This window comes from Microsporum canis, genomic scaffold, assembly GCF_000151145.1.
Source record: "Microsporum canis CBS 113480 supercont1.5 genomic scaffold, whole genome shotgun sequence".
NCBI classification, from domain to species: domain Eukaryota; kingdom Fungi; phylum Ascomycota; class Eurotiomycetes; order Onygenales; family Arthrodermataceae; genus Microsporum; species Microsporum canis.
Window position 1 is genome coordinate 264,806 of NW_003299165.1, and position 20,838 is coordinate 285,643.

At 46.9% G+C, this 20,838-nt stretch overlaps 7 protein-coding genes across 7 annotated transcripts; 5 read left to right on the top strand and 2 right to left on the bottom strand.

Annotated features, from left to right (window-relative positions):
• Positions 1-54: 54 nt before the first annotated feature.
• MCYG_05162 (small nuclear ribonucleoprotein U) lies at positions 55-1,065 on the top strand (the record flags this gene model as incomplete). The annotated part of the gene is made up of 4 exons (XM_002845247.1): positions 55-101; positions 159-165; positions 264-570; positions 656-1,065. The coding sequence occupies 4 exons, from the start codon at positions 55-57 to the stop codon at positions 1,063-1,065; spliced, it is 771 nt and encodes a 256-aa protein (XP_002845293.1).
• Positions 1,066-1,255: 190 nt separating this feature from the next.
• Positions 1,256-2,479, bottom strand: MCYG_05163 (vacuolar ATP synthase subunit D; the record flags this gene model as incomplete). The annotated part of the gene is made up of 9 exons (XM_002845248.1): positions 1,256-1,399; positions 1,454-1,509; positions 1,566-1,606; positions 1,667-1,676; positions 1,733-1,781; positions 1,834-2,159; positions 2,216-2,226; positions 2,290-2,402; positions 2,465-2,479. 9 exons carry the CDS (start codon positions 2,477-2,479, stop codon positions 1,256-1,258), a joined length of 765 nt encoding a protein of 254 aa, XP_002845294.1.
• A 357-nt stretch (positions 2,480-2,836) lies between these two features.
• MCYG_05164 (pre-mRNA-splicing factor syf1) lies at positions 2,837-5,637 on the top strand (the record flags this gene model as incomplete). Its single annotated transcript, XM_002845249.1, has 5 exons — positions 2,837-2,929; positions 2,980-3,096; positions 3,152-3,205; positions 3,290-5,301; positions 5,391-5,637. 5 exons carry the CDS (start codon positions 2,837-2,839, stop codon positions 5,635-5,637), a joined length of 2,523 nt encoding a protein of 840 aa, XP_002845295.1.
• Positions 5,638-6,537: 900 nt separating this feature from the next.
• MCYG_05165 (Sec7 domain-containing protein) lies at positions 6,538-11,874 on the top strand (the record flags this gene model as incomplete). Its single annotated transcript, XM_002845250.1, has 6 exons — positions 6,538-9,872; positions 9,925-10,270; positions 10,329-10,717; positions 10,775-10,881; positions 10,945-11,327; positions 11,503-11,874. The coding sequence occupies 6 exons, from the start codon at positions 6,538-6,540 to the stop codon at positions 11,872-11,874; spliced, it is 4,932 nt and encodes a 1,643-aa protein (XP_002845296.1).
• A 1,198-nt stretch (positions 11,875-13,072) lies between these two features.
• Positions 13,073-13,497, bottom strand: MCYG_05166 (uncharacterized protein; the record flags this gene model as incomplete). The annotated part of the gene is made up of 2 exons (XM_002845251.1): positions 13,073-13,362; positions 13,479-13,497. 2 exons carry the CDS (start codon positions 13,495-13,497, stop codon positions 13,073-13,075), a joined length of 309 nt encoding a protein of 102 aa, XP_002845297.1.
• A 444-nt stretch (positions 13,498-13,941) lies between these two features.
• On the top strand, positions 13,942-14,853 carry MCYG_05167 (uncharacterized protein; the record flags this gene model as incomplete). The annotated part of the gene is made up of 7 exons (XM_002845252.1): positions 13,942-13,990; positions 14,014-14,113; positions 14,139-14,206; positions 14,264-14,305; positions 14,334-14,585; positions 14,653-14,783; positions 14,818-14,853. The coding sequence occupies 7 exons, from the start codon at positions 13,942-13,944 to the stop codon at positions 14,851-14,853; spliced, it is 678 nt and encodes a 225-aa protein (XP_002845298.1).
• Positions 14,854-15,970: 1,117 nt separating this feature from the next.
• MCYG_05168 (conserved hypothetical protein) lies at positions 15,971-20,723 on the top strand (the record flags this gene model as incomplete). The annotated part of the gene is made up of 3 exons (XM_002845253.1): positions 15,971-18,233; positions 18,289-20,114; positions 20,175-20,723. 3 exons carry the CDS (start codon positions 15,971-15,973, stop codon positions 20,721-20,723), a joined length of 4,638 nt encoding a protein of 1,545 aa, XP_002845299.1.
• Positions 20,724-20,838: the final 115 nt, after the last annotated feature.

Here is a 20,838-nt window from a genome sequence, read left to right on the forward strand (position 1 = left end):
ACAAGCCAACAAACTCATCATACAGAAGATCCAAGGGTATACTCTGAAATAAAAATGGCAGCAGCTGCTGCTTCAGGGTCCCCGATACCCCCAAATCCAACGTGCGTTGACCTCTATTCCTAAAAGTGTGTGGATTATTTGTGCTAACATTTGTGTAGTGTCTATGTTGGTCTCCCACGCGCACCCCGAACATCTCTAGATATTTCTACCCTATGTGCTAACCTACGGCGCAACCATTCCTGCGTTTCCTATTTTCTCTATAGGTTCGAAATTTAGAAGAAAGAATAAAAATCGAGCAATTAAAGGAAGCGTTGACCGAGATCTTTTCCGAGTATGGTTCAATCCTCGAGATAGTCGCGAAAACGAACCTGAAGGCAAAAGGACAGGCATTCATTGTGTTTGATAATGTTGACTCTGCTACTCGCGCAATCGATGAGGTTAATGGCTTTGAGTTGTTCGAGAAACCTATGGTTTTAGAGTATGCGAAGACGAGAAGCGACGCGACGGTAATGAGAGAAGGAGGGGACGAGGAGTTAGAGGCTCATAAGCGGAGAAGATTGGCTGAAAAAGGTGCGCATTTTATTTCAGGACGGGAAGTTGATGATACTAGATCGAGCTTTGATCCAGTACTGACGTTGATTTTATCTATCGTTAGAACGCAAGCAAGCACAGGAAGCTCTAGAAGCTCAGAAGAAATTAAAACGCCCTGCTGGTGCAGCCGGTGCAGCTGGAGGGCCAGATTCCCGTCCAGCAAAGACAGCCAAGGGAGCTGGGCTTAAGCCTATAGGTGCAGCTGCAGCACCAGTCATTCCCGACGAATACTTGCCACCAAACAAGATCTTGTTCTTAAGGGAACTGCCCGAGACGTATGATGCGGACGGTCTGAGCGCTATATTCGGAAGGTTCCCCGGCTTTAAAGAAGTCCGCATGGTCCCAGGGAGAAAGGGTATTGCGTTCGTCGAATATGATAATGAGTCTGGAGCAATCAGCGCAAAGGAGGCTACATCAGGCATGGCTCTTGGTGAAAACGAAAAGCCAATTAAGGTTACGTACCAGAGACAGTAATTGGAGCTAGATGTGTTATCATGATTTATTCTTATAGAAAGCTTCACGGTCGTTCAGGCGTTGGTTTGTTCGAGGTAGTTAGTATCCGGGAGTGGGTTTCAATGCATCCTAGTTAACATAAATTATTCTTTATTTAATTCGGGAGGCTATACAATTGCTAAATCCCACTATCATTATGAAAAAGAAAAAACTAAAATATAACATCGTCATCTCCATCGGCTAGCAGGTCCGTTGGCCCAGACCCTTCATCTGTCTTCTTCATTCCTTGCTTCTGTTGTTTAGCTTTAATCTCAGCATCCAAAGCTGCAGTGTCCCGCTGTTTCTTGTTCGAAACCTAGAGCGTATAATTAATATCCACGCGCGTCGTCTTCGGGGAACAATATGTTACCTTTTTTAGTCTGTAGAATTCCTCGCGGTCCAACTCGTCAAGTTCGGAGTTGATATCTGTTTAGATATGTTAGCCAAAGGTATCGTTGAAACTTGCTCGGGAAGTAACTGACATTTAATCGTATTCTCAGTTCGAGGTATAATGACATGCTCGCTAGAGAAATACGTATGTTAGTATGTACAGGATATTTCTCGTGTCAAGCATCAGCCATACATTGCATTAACTGTAATATATTGTCAGTATTCTGAAGAAATCTGCAGTAATTAGGTAATGGCATACCTCGTCTATTCACCACCTTGATGACTTCATCCAGAATCACGAAAGCTGTCTGTCAAAATATTGGCTAGATATTCCACCACAAAGGGTATACAGGGACAAACCTGTAGACTTGCAAGCTCCACGAGTGTCTCGACAGCCCTTGCATAAGTTTCACGGCATCGTTGAACTTGCTGTCCACCTTTTCCAAGACCTGTTAAGCCAAAATCATTGTTTCCCTCGGTGGTCAAGCTCTCAAACTGTGGAAGTAGCACACCGGAGACATTCTCCTGTTTTGTCCTGATTCGGAAGCGGGCTTGTTTGGCAGACTCCTGGACCTGGAACCCAATATCACCACCAACTGCATACGTCACCTCAGCGAGAGAGAACGCAGCAATCTGCATCACCCGACCCATCTTCCGTTTGGCTTCATCGATTCGTCTTGTAATCTCTAGTAACAGGGAACAATCAGAGTTCCGTTTGTAGACGATATCTGGAATTGCGTACCTCGAAACCGCCTTAAATGGGGGAAACACTGCGGTTAGCTAGAGCGCTCAAGTCACCAGTGTAGCAGGACATACTTCGTCAGTGCTTCACTCTTTCTCTTGAGCAGACTGTGGCCTTGTTCAGCTCCCTTCAGTTTCCCCTTCATCAGTCCTAAAGACTGTCTGGTGGGAAACACCGCCTCACGATCCTTTTAGGCCCTTGAGGTCAGCTTTAGTTACCTTGTAGTACATTGAATCTGATGGAGCTTACCGCTGAGCCTGACATTGCGCAAGTTAGTCGGACTTGTGGGCTTGTATAAGAAGAGATAAAGTATAGAAGGGCTATTTTCTGCAGACTAGATCAAATCGTCGCCTTCCAGGAGACTCCCCTTGATGTAGAGGAAGCAGAAGATGTCATAGTAACATCCTAAGTCGAGAAAGCTCCAAACACCACGTGACCCCACCCTCGACCACCCAACTTACTTTTGGCTCTTTGGGAATTTGTTATTCAATGCACCTGGGACGGACGACAAAAAAAGGACCCGGACGACCTAGCCGCCAGGGAGAGTGTATCACTTGCAGCACTCCTGTGCATTTACTCAGTGGTGACCTTGTATAGGTCCCACTCGCAGCGAGTGGTAGGATGCCTGGGACTCTTGTTGGCTCACGGCCCCAGCAGCTGTCGTCTGAGCGGGACAAGATGGACTCGTCTCCCCGTCGGGATCTTTATTTGATCGTGAGTTATATGATGCCGATGCTGGGTTTTCAAGTTTCTGACTTCCATAGGCGAATGACGATACTGTCTATGAGCAGGATATCCTTCGTGACCCGGGAAGCATCAAGCCGTGGCTCTCCTACATTGAACACAAGAAGCAGAATGGAACGCTATACGAGCAGTCTTTTGTAAGAGATATTGAATCATACAGGGAGGGAAGCCGAATACTAACTATCGGTAAAGGTTATGGAGCGGGCCTGCAAACAATTACCCCGATCATACAAGCTGTGGAAAATGGTGAGCACCATGAAATGAATTTGTCTTTTAATGTCTCCCTTCCCGCCGTTCAAACAATTAACTGACCATATATTGCACTTATAGTATCTTGAACTTCGAGTCAATCACGTCCACGAGCGAAACCCGTCCACTTACCAAGCTGAATACCACAAGGTCAACGCGCTCTTTGAACGGGCCGTTGTCCTGCTGAACAAGATGCCTCGCATCTGGGAGATGTACCTCAATTTCTTACTGGAGCAACCTCTTGTCACTCAAACTCGACGGACGTTTGATCGTGCGCTCCGTGCCCTTCCTATCACCCAGCACAATCGTTTATGGAAAATTTACAAATCTTTTGCTGTATCCGCATCTGGCGATACTGCAGTGAAGGTTTGGAGTAGATATATGCAAATCCACCCGGAAGACGCCGAAGAATATATTTCAATTTTGGTTCAAATGAAGCAATACAACGAGGCTATAAAATGGTACATACGGATCCTAGATGACCCTCGGTTTCAATCAAAAAACGGTCTTAGCCACTTCCAACTCTGGACTGAAATGGTTGAATTACTCGTCAATAAAGCCAAAGAAATTGAAACTGGGCCTCAAGTGGGTATCAATGTTGACTCGATAATTCGAAGCGGCGTCGATAAGTTCCCGGACCAACGGGGCAGGTTATGGGCTGGGCTGGCTACATACTGGATAACTAAAGGAAACTTCGAAAAGGCGCGAGATGTCTTTGAAGAAGGAATCACCACTGTCATGACGATCCGGGATTTTACTATGATATTTGATTCCTATGTTGAATTTGAGGAATCAATTATTGGTGCCCTTATGGAAAAGGCCGCTGCCCGATCGGAGAAAGGAAAACTAGATGAGACTGCAGATTTTGACTTGGACCTACGCATGATGAGATTCGAACAGCTTATGGATCGCCGACCATTCTTAGTTAATGATGTGCTTTTAAGACAGAATCCCAACAACGTGATCGAATGGGAAAAGCGTGTTGTGCTATGGGGTGACAATAAGACAGAGGTGGTGCGTACCTATACTGATGCTATTGCTACCATCAATCCCAAAAAAGCGCACGGCAAATTTTATGAACTTTGGGTCAACTATGCGAAGTTCTATGAAAACGGTGGAGATCTTGATACTGCCAGAGTAATCATGGATAAAGCTGTTAAGGTTCCTTTCAAATCTGTTTCCGAACTTGCAGAGACCTGGTGCGAGTGGGCGGAGATGGAACTGCGAAATGAGAACTTTGACCGCGCCGTTGAGATCATGGCAAAAGCGACACAGGCGCCAAAGCGATCCACTGTTGACTACTTTGACGAAACTCTCTCTCCACAACAGCGTATCCATAAAAGCTGGAAGCTATGGAGTTTTTATGTCGACTTAGTTGAGAGTGTACGAAGTCTCGAAGAAACCACAAAAGTCTACGAACGGATTTTTGAGCTCCGTATCGCTACTCCTCAAACCGTTGTTAACTACGCGAATCTTTTGGAAGAACACAAATATTTTGAGGACTCCTTCAAGATTTACGAACGTGGCCTTGATCTCTTCAACTATCCAGTCGCATTTGAGCTGTGGAATCTGTACCTGACGAAGGCGGTGGACCGTAAGATCGGCATCGAACGACTACGAGACCTGTTCGAGCAAGCAGTGGATGGATGTCCACCTAAGTTCGCAAAAGTTCTGTATCTGATGTACGGAAATCTTGAAGAAGAACGAGGGTTGGCACGCCACGCAATGAGGATCTATGAACGTGCCACTCGTGCTGTTTCCGACGAGGATCGATCTGAGATGTTCAACTTCTACATCACTAAATCTGCTTCCAATTTTGGACTTACATCGACTCGACCCATCTATGAGCGAGCTATCGCAGCTTTGCCCGACAAAGAAGCCAAGGACATGTGTCTCAAGTTTGCAGAGATGGAACGCAGATTGGGCGAGATTGACCGCGCAAGAGCTATCTATGGGCATGCGTCGCAATTCTGTGACCCTCGGACCAACGCAGAATTCTGGCAGAAATGGGAGGCATTTGAGGTCCAGCATGGCAATGAGGATACTTTCAAAGAGATGCTTCGCATTAAACGAAGCGTACAAGCACAGTACAAGTACGCTCACTCTCAGTTTAGGGACTTTCTTTTTCTTCCCTCTACCTTTTTTTTTCCTATTTCACATCAAGGCTAACCAGATATTACAGTACCGATGTCAACTTCATTGCTTCTCAGGCAATCGCCCGCAGCAAGCAGATCGCCAAGGATACTGTGAATGAAGCCGCCAGCCAAGGAGAAGGGGCTGCGGATGCCATGGCAGCATTAGAACGTCAAGCACAGGCACCGATCGGTTTCGTTGCGGCCAGTACAGGCCCGGAGGGTGGCAATCGTCCAGCCGAACCTCCCGCCCCAGCTGCCAACCCTGATGCTATCGATCTTGACGATGAGATATAGCTAGACGATGTCCCTTTCTTAACTCGATCGACTCTTACGACCTTAATCCCCAAAATATCTAGACTCTCCGCCCAATTTCCACTTAGAGCTGGAGAACTTCTTTTACTACCGTTTCTACTCACCATATTCCACGTTCTCTACAATCGCCATGTTACTCTTCTTTTTTTCATCCGTTTTTATCTGGCTTGTTTTGGCGCAGCTCGGTATACCGTCCAAACCAATCATTTGACTTTTACTCCCTCCTTCCCCTATCATACCTGTGCATTACCATACTTGCTCCCCCGTTTAGCTTGTATCACTACAATTTCGACTATCTTCTTTCGTGAGCCCGGGAAAATGGTGTTTACTTGGGGTTTCTGGTGTTTTGGTGTGGCTGTCTCTTCTCTCATGGCCTTTGATTTTTTTTAACAATTTATATTTTCACATCGAAGCATTTACACCAATTTTTTAGCCTACAGTGTGTACTCTAGCTAAAAACAAATATGCCCTATATAATATCTCTTGCTCTCGAGATACATGCCATTCCGTCTATGCTTACATATAAAGTCGAAGAACTTTTGGTCCGGTTAGAGAGCGGGCGGCACACTAAGCCCAATAGAGAACAAGAGCTTCTTACTTCTTACCTGTTAACTTTTGGACCTGCGAAACCATCCAACAGCACATTTTCTTCCTTCTTCCTGAATACTCATTAGTCACGGTACCCTGTGAGTATAGTGGTTATCGGACGGCTGACGGGCAAGAGGATGCTATATTAGAGATATCCTTCAGGAAATCAACACATGTGAGTTTCTATCGGTTGCTGGGGAGGCGCGCGATCCACCCATTCATCGGCTGCTTACACTAACCTGCGTATAGATCGTTGCACCCTTCCAGCCACAGGGAAATTGCTACAGGGTAAATATGAGCATTGAGTCGGGGAAAGATAGCAATGATGGCCTGCATACACTTCACGACCTGCCTCTTCGGGAACCCGTTTCGTCTCCTCTCCCCGGCGCACGAATTAACGGTGACAGCAACACAGCACCGTTGAGGGCTGCTGCATCAATCGCCATTAACCCCGTTGCGTTAGTTACAACAGAATGCATTGCAGTTACGTCGGCTATGCGAAAACATGCGAGATGGGCACACTCGTCCGTGGCAGCAATCTTGGGCGGAGGCGTGAGTTCGCGGGGTTTGGACAGGGAGACTCCGACCCCCATGAGCCCGGCGAACATTGCACTCAGCTCGAAACCCACCCAGAAATATGGAGCTACAAAACCTGGGGCTCTAGACACGGAAGGAGACTATTCACTGGCGGGTAGATGGGGGCTGAGAGGGAGAAGAGGCAAAAGTATCCAGGATAACCCATTGATGTCAGCGTTTACCCGGCTCCGGCTTGACCTGAAGGATTGTAACGATATAAATTCATTCGATACACCATCCCTATTGCACCCGTTTTTACAGGTCATCCGCTCCTCTTCAACTTCTGCCCCGATAACGTCGTTGGCTCTTTCTGCTATAACCAAATTTTTCGCTTACAACATCATCAACCATGCGTCTCCCCGCTTATCAGTGGCGTTGCAATTGCTATCTGCAGCCATTACGCACTGCCGTTTCGAGGCTAGTGATTCGGCTGCGGATGAGATTGTTCTCCTTCGAATACTTAAGCTCATGGAAGGGATGCTCTCACGACCAGAGGGAAACTTGCTAGGTGATGAGAGTGTGTGCGAGATGATGGAGACTGGGCTGAGCATGTGCTGCCAAGTTCGTTTGTCGGAAGTACTTCGAAGATCGGCTGAGATGTCGATGGTGAACATGTGCCAAATAATTTTCCAGAGGCTCGCACGGCTTGAGATCGAGGATGGGACCTTGTCAGCTTCAGAGATTGGGAACGAAAAGGCTGATGAAACTTCGAAGAATCTCAAAATGGACCCTTCAGTGGATGGGGAAACCGTAGCATCACAGCATGCATCAAGTTTAGGAACTGACTCCGTTAACCCTGAAAGGGAGGAACGTGTGAGTGGAGACAGTTCAACAAATATACCCGTACAAGTAGAAGGGGACGGCCCTGCTGCACACACAGATCCATACGGGGATATAGAAAAGGAGATGAAACCTTATGGGCTGCCTTCGATCCGCGAGCTTTTCCGCGTTCTTATTGATCTGCTTGATCCACATAACCCTCAACACACAGATGCAATGAGAGTAATGTCTCTCAGGATCATAGACGTAGCCTTAGAGGTTTCTGGTCCCTCAATATCAAGACATCCAAGCCTTGCGCAACTCGCTAAGGATGATTTGTGCCGCCACTTATTTCAACTAATAAGATCAGATAATGTTGTCATTTTGAATAGCTCACTAAGAGTTGCTGGCACATTACTTGCAACGTGTCGTCGCGTTTTGAAACTACAACAGGAACTGTTTCTCTCTTACCTTGTTGCCTGCTTGCACCCAAGGGTTGATATACCTCGAGAAGATGGAATTGATCCATCTCTCTACTCTGGTGTTCCAAAGGCTCCAAAGTTAGTGAAACCTTCACCCTCGCAAGCAGGAAGTGGCAGGTCAACACCAGTGCCTGTTAAAGACCGCCAAAAGCTAGGCATGGAAGGTGGTTCTCGAAAACCTGAAGCTAGAGAAGCGATGGTTGAGAGTATTGGAGCTCTCGTTAGAATTCCTAACTTTATGGCTGAGCTTTTCATAAACTACGACTGTGACGCTGACCAGGCAGATCTTTGCGAAGATATGGTTGGCCTATTGTCCCGGAATGCATTTCCAGATTCTGCAACTTGGAGCACTACTAATGTTCCTCCTCTCTGTCTTGATGCACTTTTAGGCTACGTTCAATTCCTAGCTGACAGACTCGACCAAGGGCCACCTAGTGTTGACGATCCCGACCTGAAGCGGCTACGAAGTCAGCGTGAGAAAAAGAAAATTATTATTCAGGGAGCTGCAAAATTCAATGAAAAGCCTAAGGCAGGCATAGCATTCCTTGCATCCAAGGGTATAATTGAAGACCCCGATGACCCATTGACTGTGGCAAAATTTTTAAAAGGGACCACAAGAATTTCCAAAAAGGAGCTCGGTGACTTCTTATCTCATAGGAACAATGAACCACTACTAAATGCATTTATTGGATTACAAGATTTCAAAGGGAAGAATGTTGTTGAGGCCTTGAGAGAGTTATTAGGGTCCCTACGTTTGCCTGGTGAAGCTCCATTGATTGCAAGAATCGTTACCGTTTTCTCGGAAAAGTACCTTGACGCTGTTCATCCCGAAGAAATTGCGGATAAAGACTCACTCTTCGTCCTTACATATGCCATTATTCTTCTAAACACCGATATGTATAACCCGAACATCAAACCTCAAAACAAAATGACTTATGAGGGATTCGCTAAAAATCTCCGTGGTGTCAATAATGGAAAGGACTTTTCGACAAAGTATCTGCAGGACATATACTCGTCAATCCAGGATAGTGAAATTATCTTGCCGGATGAACACGAAAATAAACAAGCCTTCGACTTTGCTTGGAAGGAGCTACTTTCGAAGGCAAAGACGGCAGGAAATTTGTCACTTTGTGAATCAAATGCATTCGATGCCGATATGTTCGAAGCAACCTGGCAGCCCGTTATCGCGACTCTTTCCTATGTTTTCATGTCGGCATCGGACGACGCAGTGTTCTCCAGGGTAGTAATTGGTTTCGACCAGTGTGCCAAAATTGCTGCGAAATACGGACTAAAAAACGTCCTGGATCGCATCATTTATTGTCTAAGTTCCATCAGCACGTTAGCATCGACGACACCTTCAAATACCTCCCTTAATACCGAAATACAAGCGGGAAAGAAGAGCGTCATGGTTAGCGAGCTTGCTGTCCGGCTAGGCAGGGACTTTAGAGCGCAACTTGCAACTGCGGTCCTCTTCCGGGTTATCGTTGGTAACGAAGCTATAATACAGAAGAACGGATGGGATCATATCATTCAAATTCTTCATAACTTATTCATCAATTCCCTAATCCCTCAGTTTGACACCTTCTCGAAGGTTCTGGACATGCCCCCTATCCCCCTTCAGCCACCGTCCCAAGTCATTGATCGTGACAATCGAGAAAGTGACACCAGTTTATTCTCTGCGTTTACGTCCTATCTCTCGAGTTACGCTGCAGACGACCCACCCGAGCCGTCTGATGAGGAACTTGAGAACACTTTGTGCACTGTTGACTGCATTAATGCCTGTGATGTAGCTCAACTTTTCACCAATATAAGGTAAGTGAGCCACATATAACTTTGATTATTACCCATCGACTAACGTTTCTAGGAATATGCCACCCGACTCCGTGGTGTTATTTGTTGAATCTTTGCTCTCTGGACTTCCAGACACTGGTGCTGCGGTGATTGTTGTTAAACCCGAACGCCCAGTTCCAAACCTGCATAGGTCTGAAAATAGCAAGGTTGACAAGAATAAACCAGCATACAAGCCCGGTGTTTTATATATTCTTGAACTAGCCACTGTTCTCACTCTCCGAGACAAGGATACAATAGAACGGCTTGGCGACAAATTGACCGTTGCTCTCCAAGACATTGTACGGGATGCCAAGAACATACATCCCCTTAGTCTATCCCGTGCTGTTTATTACCTTCTAACACTTCTTCGCCATAGCTATGTATGTCCTATTCCATTCTTGCTTCATGTTCCTTGTTAGGTACTAATGGGACCTGTAGGAACAACCATTCATGCGACCGCCGGTGGTGCTACATATAATTTCCAGCTTTGACCAACCTATTCTTGAAGTGGTTGCGACTCCCGTCGTTACCGGCTTGTTGCAATGCATTAACGAATCCGAAGCATTAAAAAATGAGCTTAGCACGTCGCCAGATTTCTGGTCAATTCTTCAGAGGTTGCACCAACACCAAGATGCCGCGCAGATGGTCTTTGCACTGTTACAGAGCATTGTTGAATCGTCTGTTCCGGTTATCACAGCGGATAATTATGAGGCTGCGGTAAACCTTACAAACGAATTTGCAACCGCTGGTGGAATTGCTACAGTGAGGGAGATTAAACGAGAAATGGCAATTCGCCGCCCTAAGCCAGTCAAACAAGTGAGAGTTCGGTAAGAGACCCTGATGTTTTATATAATGTTCGATTAGCAGTGCTAATTTATTAACAGAGACAATCCATATGTCATCCGCGGAACTAAAGCTATTGGCGTAATATATCGAATCACAGGTCGGATACCAGCGCTCATCCAGCAGTCACACTTAGAACGAAACGAAGGTACGGTACCTCACATATATCCTATCTGATACTATCTTTAAATAGCTAATATACTTTATATAGCATGGGCAGCATACTGGTTCCCGATATTTAACACTCTTACAACTCAGGGTCTCAGTCCATGTCGTGATATTCGCAATCAAGCCATGTCTGTACTTCAGAGATCCCTGTTGTCTCCAGAGCTCGCGTCGACGGACCATACCGAGTGGGTTGCAATCTTTGGAAAGGTGCTGTTCCCACTGGTCTTAACGCTACTCAAGCCAGAGGTGTATCAGTCTGACCCCCTGGGCATGAGCGAAACACGAGTCCAGGCCGCTACACTTTTGTGCAAGATATTCCTACATTACCTCGTCCTACTTTCTGAGTGGGAAGGTATGCTGGACCTGTGGCTGAGAATATTGGATATCCTGGATCGAATGATGAATAGCGGGCAAGGAGACAGCCTTGTAAGACATGATCCTCCCCTCCCTTTTATTTTCAGTGCGCATCGGAGCATCTCTCCTTTTGCTCCTTGTTGTTGCCATACAGACGGACGATCAAGAACGCATAGTCCTATATCTCCTGTGCCTGTGATCCACTACCTTGTACAACCTTGCTAACGTATTTTAAAATGACTCACAGGAAGAGGCAGTGCCTGAGAGCCTTAAAAATATCCTCCTCGTTATGGCGGATGGAGGATACCTGGCCGCACCGCCAAACGAGGACCCTGCAAAGGAAAAGATGTGGATAGAGACGCAAAAGCGGCTTGACCGTTTCCTTCCTAACCTTTTTGTAGAGATATTCCCTCCTATATCAGCAGATACACACCCTGCAAGGCCTGAGGGTAGTGGTACAATGCAGCCCGAGGCAAAACAACAAAGCAGCCCGGACGCCGGCAATGACAAGGACCGGAACGTTGCCGTGCCTAGAGAGACAGGTAATGCAGATACAGACGCAGGTGAAGTGGGACAGGCCGAACCAGCGGCAGCTGAGTCTGACGATGAAGTAGATTAAACACTGCAGATTTGAGAGACATCAAGATTGGTCGGATAGTAGATACAACTTTTGCTCTGTATTGGTTAGTTAGATGGCCATCTCATCACTTTGCCCTGTGCGAGGATTGCGTGTTCCTTCAGCCCTATAAGCACCACAACGAAGCTTAAAGCAACCGCAGGCCACATAACAAACCGTCAAGGAATCCAGGAGAGTCAAACCATCACATGTCTCCCTCCCTTCCTGCTGCTCCTCCTACCAAAGCCAAAATTTACAGTTAGACTCCAGGAGTTGCAGCAAGAGATAAAGACCTAGAGGTACATACTCAATACATGTAATCGACCGTGGCTGTGCAGGCAGAACCAACCCCCTCCTGGCGCCAAAATGCAGGGTCAAGGACACTTGGATTGACGTTACATCGATACTTTGTGAGATACGGCAAAAAGCTTGCTACTTTGTGGTCCCTGGCAGATGCTCTGTTCATAGTACAATTTCCACTATTTTGAAGGCGGAAAAAGTGCCAAGAAAAATTTTACCTAATAATCAATCACGTGATTATATGAAACTTTGCTTATTAATAACTTTATTATCTGATCTTTACCCCACATGATGGCCCAACTTAACCCAAAAAAGGAAAGTTCCTTCTCTTCTTCGCTTCTTCGCCTTTTTATCTGTCCACTTGGACATCTTGTTCTGCAAGCCTGGGATCGGGGGCGCTTGAGAGCTATTCAGTCGCAGACAGTCCACGTATGACCGAACTGTGGGCTAGAACACAATATTGGAGCCGTGAGGTGTCTACTCAAAGTTGGAGACCCGTTATCGCAGCAGCAAGCCTCTGTCCCACGTTACGGCGACAACCTCACGACCCTCAAACGGTATTGACAGCCGGGGATGCCGTTGTCCTCGTTTGCATGACCGACAACTACGTATAAACAACTTTGGTGGTTGCTGATGCAGGGGGGCCAGACCCAGCACCGATGCACTTCTCGTATCTTCGTTGCATTTCCGTCTGGGGAGGAAGAGCTGGCATCGTGATCAAATGCCTGTATAGAGTCATCCTACGGTATTTCGTGGCCCACTTCTCAGTGGAGCTTGACCTTTCTTCGCGTGGTTTACAAGCTTCAAAATACGGGATTCCTAACAACACATCACATCACCCGACCAACTACAGGTGAATACTAGGAACAAAGAGAGCCGCCATGTTTAGCGTTGGAAAGATCTAGCGATGCATGCCTGTCAAACAACAATCTCTCAAGTCGTTGTTTGAATCAAGCAACACAAGCATGAGGGTATCCCGAACAACCAGTAGTCGTCTGCTCCATGCATTCCAGCCAACTAGCGGACTGCACTCTTCCATACTTCCGCAAGGAAGAAACTCTGCATGCGCCCGTAGATGAGCTTGGCGCTCCATCTGGTTAATGCCGTACAAGATCAAACCGTTGCAGTACAGAGCACCGTAGAGTATAGATGGTGTGACATGGATACTTCCGTCACTGCCCCAATTCGCCACTTTGAGGATAAGTTTCACGGCATCAGAACCACTAGCCACATACTTAGTGTACTATATGGCGTATGCAGCAGGGAATGTCGCTGTCAGACTAGGTTCTGGTCAAGAATCTCCAGACCTTGGACCTTCACGGCCATTGGCAGATCCCTCCTTGATTTATGACACCCCTCACTCCGCATTATCAGTACCCACACCCATACAGGATGCTCGAAATCCAAACTCAGCTCAAGTAAGCCGACCTAAACTGGAAATGGAGAGCATAGGAAGGTTTGGCATTTGATGAGTGAACTCTAGACCATGCTTGATCCATGATTCCTGGTTATCGACGTTGGCACCACCTCTGCGAAGTAAGTCTGGGTGGATGTATATAGCCTGCATCCGAATAAGGGCATTATTCGCTGCCTACAGAGATTATGTGGTCAACGGAGCTGAAATTGGCAGCCCGGATGTTCTAGACGATCCTTATTTGCTTGTAGGACAGAGGCTAAACGGCGATTTCGAATCGCAGTATCACCCCTTGGCCGGATGATAGTAAGTAGCTTTCCGTCGAGGTACGCATTCCTCGCCTCAGGAGTAAGTACATGGATACATGTGAGATCGGCCGCTTCAAAGTACATCATCTCAACGAAGGTTTTGAGAGTTGTTATATAAAGGCCTTTTGACTCGCCATCCAAGTTGGCACTTTTGCCTTCTTTTTCCCATTCATATCAACCAAGCAAGCCCTGGTCCACTTATGATCTCACTCTTACTTTTGCACCTGTGCAACTTGATATAAGAGGCATATCTCATCTCAAGGGTTCTCCCTACCTATCCAGCGAATAACTTCTCTACCGTCTTACTGGGAAGGTTGTGAATAATATTCTCTCTCCTTCATTGTCCGGTTTATCTTGAAGATTTGCCAAGAGCTCTCCATGGCATCTTCCGGTCAGCACATGACGGTTGATCGTAAGTCCTTCCACAACGTCCCACCTAGCAAGAATCGTTGACAGGGCCATTTCGAGACTAACGTATGCAACAATAGCAAAAGTGATCCCCGGCCAAACCAACCCATATCAAACCACAGAAGAAACGATGGAAAAGCATAATAATACTTATGCCGATAGACGAGGATCAGATAGCTTTGGGAAGACCACTTCTGCACCTGAGCGTAAGGGAAGTGAGGGTTCGGCACTTGGATCCTCATTAGGGTCGTCCCCGGGAGATAGAAGGATGAGCAAGGAATGGGGTAAGCCAAAGCCATCGATTCTTCCATCCTAACCCCATTACTGATGAAAGTCTTTCTTTTCCCCCAGATGCTGCCCAAGTGCCGCCGTCGAGATTCCAGAAGAGGGAAGGAAGCATTTTCTCCACCGCGGGGTCCAGGGACAGCCATGTCACGAGGAGGGATAGAGACTATCTGTACCACGCTAAGTTGAAGGAGAAGGTTAGTTTATGGTGTTTCCCTATGTCAATATCAGAGCCTGCGTATCCAAAGAGCGAATGCTAACCAGTAACACCAGGGCTGGGACTCCTAAGAGGCACTGCGTCTATTCTGTGGCTTAGAGATGGTGCAGCCCTGAACGTGGATTATATCTCAGCAAACACTTGAGATTCTTTATTTCGTTTCGCATGCTGATTATTCTCCGTATACTTTTATATGACATTATATTGCGTCCTTTGTGTCCTATGCCCGTGGATTGGAGGGTGGATTTTATATTCTGAGCGCGCGCTCTTGATTTATGTACTCCTCTTTCATCTTGCCTTTTTCTTTCATTTCTTTTAGTTATTTTTATCTTTCTGGCCCAATTTTCAGATTAGGAACAAGCTCGACTTTATGATTTGACCTTCGGGACTATTGACAGACCTGTTTTGGGTTCTCTTGTTTGTTACGGCGTATAACCCGTCCATTCTTCATACATGCTCCGTACATACTTTGAGATGTCAAATAGCTGTCAAAAAACAAAAATCGAACTGCTCATCTTCCGTGGTTTCATTTGTTTGTTGTTGGTGGAGCTCGGCTGAAACGCGTTTAACGCAACCGCAGCCAATCAGCAGCCGCCAACCTGGCGCTGTTTAATGAGATTTCCCGATCTCAACACCCAAAAAAAGGTACGGGAACTCTCAACTAGAAACAATATCTTCAACTCCACACACGCTTCCCTCCGCCCAGCGATTGCGCTCTCTGGCTGGCGCAAGTGCAATCTGTGGATGATCATTTTCTCCTTCTTCGGTCCTCTTCGTGCGCGGCAAGACCTGTCGTGCATTAGCTAGCATGACGCGCTCTTGAAGGGACCTCTCCCCTCCCTTTGGCTTACAGAGTTCATAAGAAGGGAGCGACGGCGCGTTCTGGAAAGGCTGTGTTACCTCGCCTGGCCCACTGGTTGGCGAACGGAGCATACGGAAGCGCGCATATGCCTCCGGAGAGTTGGAGTTATCTGGTAGATTTCGCAGTCTTTGGCGTCTATTGAGAAAGAACGGGAAATAAGCAACCCCCCCTCGCCTGCAAAAGGGACGAAGAGAAGCGCCGTTTTCGTAAAAGTTCGCCGCAACGCGCCCATCAAACCAAAAAAAAGAAAACAGCGGCACCTGTTTCATTTATTCCTCTCTCATCCTGTCGAAGCGGCGTCCATCATGGCTTCCGCGGCCGGTTCGTGTGCGAGCCTTCCGCTCGAGCAGCTCGCTCTTTACCACGCAGTCGACCCGGTCCTCTCCTCGATATTTGTCTTCCACGGATCTGCAACCACGGCCAACTCAACCCTCAACAGCTCGCGCATCCAGGCCCATATTTTCGCACCAGACGGGTTACAGAGCTATCCACGCATCACCGTATCGCCAGCTGCACCCCTATATGCCGCCGTAAACTACCTACCGCGCGAGAGGCAGGGTGATGAAGTATACCGGGGACTAGCCGTCTGTTTGTTTAAATATTTTTCAGAAATCCCAGATTCAGTGAAGAGCGAGCTGGTTGCGATCGCCCGTTCGGGCAGACCGAGCTCTAAACCACTGCAGTTCTTTGATGAGTTGCATGCAGCGGATCTCGCAGATAAGATGGAAAAAGTGGAGAATCCGGCAGCCGTAGTTCGTGATCTGAAAGATGCGTTTGCGGATAGGGTGGTTCCATGGATTGACATCGATCTAGTAGTCCCTGCCGGCTCGATCACTGCTCCAATGTCTCCAGGGGAATCGACACGGCAATCTCTACTAGGATATAACGAATCCAGCATCGGATCTCCCGTCCAGGAGAAGTTCGCTGATCGGTTTGGTAAACTTACGCCTCTCGTAGATGCATTGGGTGAACCTATATTTTTGCCTACATCAAAGTTGCGCCGAGCTCCGTCGAAACCTACTAATCTGAGCAAATCTAAATTGTTTTCCGGTTCTCAAAAGGAAGCTCTTCGACTCTCCATGTGCGAGGTGGTTGACACGGAAGAGAGATATGTTCATAAAATGTATGACCTCGTCCATAATGTCGCGCATGAGTTTTGCCAAAAGGCAAGGGCGAAACTACCATCAAGCACGAGCCCGGATGAATCAACGTTGGCCAAGCTGTTTCCGCCTTGTCTAAATGAAATCCTTGAGGTAAATATGGGATTTTTAGATGCCATACGCCTTGTCCTTGAAGAAACAGAGAAAAATGCTCTAGAAGATCTATCCCAAGATACCATGCTTGAGCCGTCAGTCTTCCCTCGTGATCCTACCACCGGCCGACGTACAGACCCTTTAGGTGCGATTGCTTTTGCCCAGTGCTTGACTGATTGGTTTCCACGTTTTTCCAAGCCGTATGGACAATATATGCATGCCCATACGGGATTCTACTCTCTTCTCAATTCTTTTCTGGGCGATCAGAATTCCTCTTTTTCTAAACGAGTCTACGAGACGGGGGAACAACGAATGCGTTCGTTGCTCATGGAACCCATTCAACGTCTTCCACGGTACAGCCTTTTAATTGATACTATGACAGGATCTCTTCCATCCATTCACCCTGCAGTGAAGGCACTGCTTAAGGCGCGTGATATTATCACAGAAATATGTTCATTAGATTCATATTCAGAATCTGATCACTCTCAGACTCTAATACACTTGCGGAAGATCGTCCAAGAGTGGCCAATGTCTGTCGCGCCGACTGGCCGTTTAATCACCGCTGCAGATGTGTATAGCCTCCTACCACCTTTCCGGTCTGGTCCGTCAGGGTCAAGAGGCCAACCAGGCATACTGTTACTTTTTGCTGATTGCTTAGTCTTTCTATCTAAACACCCAGAGAGCAAATGGACAGCCCGTGGATTATGCGCCGATCTTGATAAAGCCAGGGTTGATACGGATGTGGACGGGGTGGAAACCGCGGCCACGTTAGAGCTTACATTTGGCCAACATATGCCGACCACCAGCATTCGTTGCTCACAGTCTAAGTGCGGACGCATCCTATTTCTTACTCCAGCCGAGAAATTTATCCAACATGAACATTCACGCTCAAAAAATATTCTTCTTTCCCTTGAACTTGCATCAACCTACGAAGCCAAAGCAACAAAATTAATTGAAGAAATAACCAAGGCTAGAATCGAAGGTCGATTCCCAGAGCATTATAGGGAGCAAGGAAAGTGGTCGCTCCATAATGCAAGAGGAGCTTTTGGCAATTTGGGAGCGCTCATTTGTGTTTTTGAACACGACGACACTGAACCTGATATACCCAAGTTTCCATCTAGTGTGAAATTGATTGTCGACGCGACAAAGGAAACTATGACGGAGCAGCTAAATTCAGGCCAGATAGAAGTCGTTGCATCGATTTTCCCAATGCTAGGAGACTCCAGGTATAAGATGGATTTAGATTCCGTCATTGGTGCTCCATCTAGTGATACCTTTTCCGCGAAAGACTTTATAACAACGTTGTCCAAACGAAGTAAGTAGACATATTGCCTCTCGCTGGAGATATTGTGACTAACCCTTTTTGTTAGTTACGGCTTTACTGCACCCCCTCTCTCAGCCTCAAAACCCTCTACTTACTGAATCAGTTCTCCAAAACAATCTTAATATCTTGCGTATTGTTGCTCAACACATCTTGGGGGTTTCAAAAGGGTCTAAGGCCTTCCGGCCGCCATCCCCAACAAAGTTGTTGTCCACACTTTGGGGTGCTGGACAACCTAAAGGTCTCGGCCATTCGCCTTCTAAATCACTTCCATCGCTCCCAGTATTATCACACACTGTCCCGACTCTACAACCTCAATCATCAAATATTAACCTAGATGATGATGTCCCACATAAAACCCCTCATGGAGGGATTAGTATTCCTGATGGCACCTCAAGCCCATTCGAGCAGCTGGAAAACACATTTACTGCTTATACCCTTGCAATTCGTTCGAGAAGTGGAAACATTGTCGGTCGAGTACTAAGATCCCGGGACCGAGTTGATGCGGCAGCGGTCAATGAGCTTTACAACATCCTTTTAGAAGATCCCAGTCAACTTCAAGCCGCAGCGGAATCCCCAGTTGACATGCTAATCGTTGCTTTTGAAACCTTCCTTGACAAAGCGTGGAAGGAAAAGTTTGGCCCCATAATATCCCAAACTTCTTTATTGATTTTACTAGCTAAATTTGACGCTTTATTCCCTGGAGATTTTGAAGATTATTTCCATGGCTTCCTGTCTGAGATGAGCCCACAGACTCGCCGTGCGCTTACGGCATTGATACAGTTGCTTGCACAATTGCTAAACGATTCTGGAAATGATGGTGATAGGGGTGCGTTAACGGATGTATTCTCCGAAATCCTTACCGAGGAAGGTGATGCAAGGAAAACCATACCCCTTCTTGATAGGCTAGTGGAAGATTTTGAACGCTTATTTGATGAATCCGAGCCAGCAGCACCTGATGGACATCTTGCCCATGAAGTGAGCCGAGGAATGCTCACGTCAGGGTCGATAGGCTCGAATGCATCGTCATTCCGAAAGCGATTTGGATTTGGTTTGAGTCGGGAAAACAGTATCAAAGATGGAGAGGGCAAAGTCAGCTCTATAATTCGGTCTTTGAGTAAATCAAAAGGCAACCCGGAGGCTGACCTTTCGCTCTCCAAAAACTCACTCATGCGGTCAAAGTCTACAGATACAGACAGTCGCCTACACAGTCTCCTAAGACCTCGATCGCGGGATCGACCCCCCATGCAGACAATATTCGCCCAGGATGAAGAAATCAGTCGCCCAGCCAGTTCAAATAGCAATACACACACTTCTCTCGCATCTATTGTCGAAAATCCCGTTGTGGGGAGAAGGATTGCTCCCAGAAAAAAGAGAAGGAGTTCACTATCCGATCTGAAGGAGCTTTCATCTGCTGATATAGCACCTCTTTTTGCTAACAGGGAATTCAAAAAGTCTCCAAGCATTCTCGCCACTCCAACTACACAAATCCCTGAACCAGCAACACCCCCAGCCAAACCATTGGGTCTGCCAAATCATAGTGCGCAACACACCCCGATTCAAAATACACCTCCAACCCGAATAGCATCCCCGGTGCGTCAAATAACTGCAAACTTGAAAGAAAATGCCCCTCCTCCCTCTCCTAGGACGACACTAGCAGACCGGACGAATAGAAGACCGCATGCCTCAACGATCTCTATGCCACTTCGGAGGAGAGCGGACAGTACGCGAGCTGGTACCCCGTCAAAGATTGCAGGTCCTCGAGAAAAACCACCCCGGCCGAGCAGCAGTGATGGTTATGGACGTAGGCTTCAAACTCAGCAATCAACTACGCCTCCTAAGACACAAAAATTACGAATGCAAACCCCACAAAAGGTATGTATATTCCCTACCTGATATACTGACTTGGGGTATCTCTAATATCTATCCTTATAGCTACGCGAGCGTGTTTTAAATGAACGAAAGGCCATGGCCTCTGCCGAGGCCTCTTTGCAAGCCGAGCTCGCATCAGTTACCGAAGAGCTAACTTCCACTTCCCCATCTAGAAGGCGTCCATTATCCTCTGCTGGTTCTCAGTCAAGGCCCATTTCTTCGCCTCCTACCGCTTCTTCGTCCAATGCCCTTCTTCAAAGAGTTCGTACCCTTGAAAACAAACTCTCTGCAATGACGTCAAATCTTGGGGCTAGGGCGACAACTCTTGAAAACGACCTGGAGAACTCCCTTCTTGTCTCTGAGAAACGCGCTCGTAAACTTGACGAACTCTACCGTGAAGCTGGAAAGGAAAATGAAGCTTTATATGAACGATTCAACAATGAATTAAGCAAAATGGCCCGGGAAATTCGACTTGGTGCGGGCGAGGAGGCGCTTAAGAACCAACTAAAGGATGCACTTGATGAGGTTGCCCGGGTGAAGAAGGAGAACATGAGACTCAAAAGGGAAATCAGCGGTTTGAGAGCGCAGCAAATAGGCGAGCCTTCGGGTTGACGCAAGAGAATCAGCTTGGAGCTACAACTCTCTAGAGAATTTGTATGGAAGGTTGCTGAACCTTTCCTTTCTCTATACATCGCTAGTTGACACGCCACAAGTACGGGACTAGAAT